This window comes from Octodon degus, unplaced genomic scaffold (assembly GCF_000260255.1).
Source record: "Octodon degus isolate 3935 unplaced genomic scaffold, OctDeg1.0 scaffold00068, whole genome shotgun sequence".
NCBI lineage: Eukaryota > Metazoa > Chordata > Mammalia > Rodentia > Octodontidae > Octodon > Octodon degus.
Window position 1 is genome coordinate 5,082,233 of NW_004524644.1, and position 4,756 is coordinate 5,086,988.

Consider the following 4,756-nt stretch of genomic DNA (forward strand, 5'->3'; position numbering starts at 1 on the left):
ATTTTGTAAGGAGACTGTCAACCTAAAATAACAAGCCAGGCATGGTGGCACACACCTGTAATCCCAGCAGTCTGGGAGACTGAAAAAGGACTGTTGCAAGGTTGGGCCCCACTGGGGCAATATAGCAATTTGATGAGACCTGCTAAAAATAAAAACGTATATGTATAAAATGTCTAGTCATGTAGCATGTTGTACAGAGGCCTTGGAGTCAATCCCCAGTACTGTCAAGTGAAATGAAATAAAGGCTTTCCAAAGAAATAAGCTTACTTGGGAATGTGAAAGGTATTGCACTCAGCGATAGGCATGCTGTGAAGGTTGATGGTCACATCTAGTTGAGAGAAAGGGAACCTTTCAAAGACAAAAGGGAAGAAGTATATGCAGGTTGCTTGAAGCAAAGTGCCATGGTTATAGGGATTGATTGCAGGCAGTGACATGTACTGGCCATGGCTAGGAAAGGGTTCTCAGAGAAATGACTTTGATTACAAGTTTGTGGATTATTAAGGATACTTGCAGTAGTGCTGTTAGGACCAACCGTTGCTGAATAGATACCCTCAAAAATGGCCTTAACTGCAAAGCTGTAGCTGGGGTGAAGGTTTTTTTTTTTTTTGGGGGGGGGGTTTGGGGTGGGAGTACCGGGGATCAAACTCAGGACCTTGTGCTTTCCAGACAGGCACTTATGCTGCTGAACTATATCCCCATCCCCTTGGGTGAAGTTTTTATGATCGTTATCAGGCAAATATGCATGAACACCTTTTTTTTTAAGAGGAAAAAACAAATAACAAGAACCAAGACAAAAAAAGCAGCATAAAACCAAAAAAAGGTACAGAATTTCAAAATAAGAATAGAAAATTAACAGTCATTGTTATATATTGCTACCAAATTTGTTGCTCAGATTACAAGATAGATGCATGCAAGATTGATCAATTAAACACTCTTCATTAAACCTAATTTTTTCATTATCCTTTTTTTATTTTTGATGTATTTTAAAGAGTATAAAAATAATAGATAAGACATTAGAAATGATACACATTTAGAAACACAAGATGAAAGGTATTCAACCATGGTTTTTGTGTTGCAAAATGTCTTCAGTGTAGTTGCTCAGGTTACAGATACTAGCATGTATTATTTTTATTTTTATTTTTTGGCGGAACCAGGGATTGAACTCAGGCCCTTGCGCATGCCAGGCAAGTGCTTATTCTACTGAGCTATCTCCCCAGCCCTGATACTAGCATATAAAATTGGTCAAAGTAAAAATTTTTAACATTAACTGCTACCTTCAAAAAACATAGAAATTAGTAATACCATCATCTTCTCCTTTATATATACTTACGTGGTATTTTTTTCCCTGTCTTCTTTTCTTCACCTCAATTGTTTATTCCTTATGTTCAGTTTCTTTCCAGTTTACTATGTATGTCGGTTGTGCCTTTCAGATTTTATTTATTCTTTCAGGTTCTTATACTGGGGAGACAATATATTTATACATGTGGGTCTGATTTATTTCACTTACCAGTATATCCTCTCGTTGCATCCATTTACCTGTAAAAGCCTCAAGTTTATCTTTCTTTATAGTTGTATAATACTCCATTGTATAAAAATACCACATCTTTTTTATCCCTTCCTCAGTTGATGGGCATTTGGGTTGTTTCCAAAAGTTAGCTAGGACAATTTGTGCTCTTATAAACATGCATGTACATGCATCACTGTGGTATGATGTTTTCAGTTCTTTTGGAAAAACACCCAGAAGAGAAATAGCTGGATTGAAGGGAAGCCCTAATCCTAGTTTTTTTGAGGAGTCTCCACACCGCTTTCCATAGTGGTTGTACCAGTCTGCACTCCCAACAGCAGTGGAAAAGGGTTCCTTTTCCCCCACAGCCTCTCCAACATTTGTTGTTGGGTGATTTCTTTATGATAGCCACTCCTTCTGGAGTGAGATGGTATCTCAGTGTTGTTTGAATTTGCATTTCTTGAATGACCAGTGCTATGGAACATTTTTCATGTGAAGAAAATGTTTTATGACCTCCCAGCTCTGTTTCATTAAGTATTTGAGATAAGTGACTCCATTTTGATTCTGACAGTTTTCACAAATTAACTCCAAATTCTAAATTGTTTCCCTTCTTTTTAATTAAGGTAAAATATTCTAATGTTGATTACTATCTTAAGTAAGTGTACAGTTAAGTGCTATTAAGTACATTCATATTGCTGAGCAAAAAATACCACCGTCCACCTCTAGTTTTCGTCTTGCAAAGAGGAAACTGTATCTATTAAAGAACAACTTTCCCTCTTTTCCTTTCCCCCAAACTCTTTAACTGCTGTTATTCCTTCTTTCTGTCAAGCTTGAGTATTCTAGGTATCTCATATAAATAGAATCATACAGTGTTTATCTTTTTATGATGGAATCAAGGTTCACCAGTAGGACCATATAGTAGCATGTGTCAGAATTTTCCTCTTAAAAACAATATTCAATTGTTAATAGTTTTATTTTTTCATTTTATTTATTTTATTTTATTTTGGCAGAACCAGGGATTGAACTCAGACCCTTGCGCTTGCCAGGGAAGAGCTTACTCTACTGAGCCATCTCCCTGGCCTAAAAGTTTTAGATTCATTAGTTTAATACTACTTTATAGTCTGATGGCATCATGTGATATTTGTGACATACCTGTGACTTATTTGATTTTCTAACTCAGGTCAGTAAACTCTTGGCCAGCCTGCCTGTTTTTCTGTGGCCTGTGAGCTAAGTATATTCTTTGCAGATGAACATTTGAACTCAATTTCATGATAGAGGTATTAACTTTGAATCCATTTACACAAACTTCCAAAAATAGTTTTTCTTGTCCGTAGACCTATAGTATTAAATCCATTCAATTAATGTTACATTTTTAATTTCCTCAATATAAGAATTATAGAAATGAGTTTTATTATGTAAGTACTTCTATAACAAACTTAATTTTGCCTCTTACAAGATGGGAATAAGAGGACAAATATAGCTATCATTTGTTGTAGAGTCAACTAACATTTTAGCCCATCTGTCCAATTTTTGGTCTGCAAACTTTAGTTGTTAAGCATCCAGAAGAGAAGCCTAATGATATTATCCTATAACAGAGGCATTTAAGCTTAACATCAGTATCTGTCTGAATATCACATACCTTAGACATAAAATGAAACTACTATTTTCCAACAACCATGAATATTCTAAAATTTAAATCCCTATAGAATGTAAAAAACAATTACATATTTTTTACACAGAAATTTAGAAATCGAACCATGTACGATATTGTAGCAGTACAATCCTGCTACATTTTTTTTCTTGTCCCTTGTTTACTTTTATTACCTTTTTTTTTTTTACTTAAAAGAGAATCTAGCAGTAATTGATATGACATTAGAAGTAGTACACATTTAGAAGACCAAAATGACAGGTATTTTAAGTATGGTTTTAGTATTGCACATTGCTGTCTGCAGTGTAGTTGCTTAGTTCACAGATATCAGCATATAGAGTTAGTCAGGGTGAGAATTCTACCCGTTAACTGCTATTTTCAAAAACCTGATGTAACATATATATGATAGTTAGGATACACATACAACTACTTTCTCTTAGTTCCATGAGAAGAAAGGTTTGTACTAATACTGTTTAGAGAAGATGACATGTCTGCATCTTGTCTTCTGAATAACTACTATGAAGACAACAATATGTAATGTATTAATTATAGTAACTATCCTAACCTGTTTTGAAACTGTTTCATTGCTATTTTATCTTTTTCTCATTAAACTGAATTTAAAAAATAAAGACAGAATAATTTAAAACCAAAGAAAAGGTCAACTAACGAACTATAGCTCATGAAAATACATGTTATTATTAATAGGCATAACAATTTTGCAGAGCATCATGTAAGTGATTTATATATACTAACTTATTTCATTCTCATGCTTGTTTTTCAACAAATACTTCTTATGCCTGATTTTCCAGGGGAGGTGGCTCAGTGGAATAAGAGCTTCCCTGATTTTCCAAGGAATTGATTCAAGAATTTACTCTCAATCTTTAATTTTACCTGATATTCAAAGAATTTGTTAGCAGATTGATTTCCTATCTTGTTTAAAATATAAAACATTTTGGGCAAGGGATGTAGCTCAGTTGATAGTGTGCTTGCAAAATACGTATAAAACCCTGGTCACTGGGGGAGAAAAAATGAAAAGAGAGAAAAAAGGAAAAATTAAAATGATTGAAAATTTTGCTTCTAGATGCTGTTTGCTGCTAATGGGTGTGAGCAAGTTAGATGTTCTCTACCGGAGACTTCTCCTCACAAAACTTTTTATTAGAGGCTGGGGAAGGCCAGAGGATCTCAAAAGGTAATCTTTTTTTTTTTTTTTCCTGAATACGTGTTTTGAATCTGTTTTATTACAGTTATAAAAATTCTTTCCTTTCAAATACAGAGTGATTTCCTAGGAAGTTAAACATTAAATTATTTTTAAAATATAATTGCTTCCTTTTATCTTTTTAATTATTTCTCAGATTTTAGCTCATAGCATCAAACATTGGACCATGTAGAGTAAGACCCCTATCAAAATCGTCTCAGAAACATAGACTAGGAGGGCGTGGTGAGTCATGGCCATAGCTCCAACACTCAGGAGGCTCAGGCAGGAGGATGGCAACTTTGAGACCAAGCAGGGCTCCATAGCCGTTTTGAGACCTGCCTACACTACGTTGTGAAACCTTGTCTTAAGAAAAGAAACAAAACTGTATATCAAGATCCAGTCTCAAAAA

General features: G+C 34.6%; 1 protein-coding gene across 3 annotated transcripts in view; it reads left to right on the forward strand.

Annotated features, from left to right (window-relative positions):
* Abhd18 (abhydrolase domain containing 18) overlaps positions 1-4,756 on the forward strand; it is a 69,308-nt gene that overhangs the window by 8,444 nt on the left and 56,108 nt on the right. For all 3 annotated transcript variants that reach the window (XM_023719485.1, XM_023719484.1, XM_004635000.2), the window contains one exon: positions 4,234-4,341. In XM_023719485.1, the coding sequence (XP_023575253.1) occupies positions 4,250-4,341 (92 nt within the window). In that variant the 5' untranslated portion in view covers positions 4,234-4,249. The remainder of the gene's footprint in view (positions 1-4,233; positions 4,342-4,756) is intronic.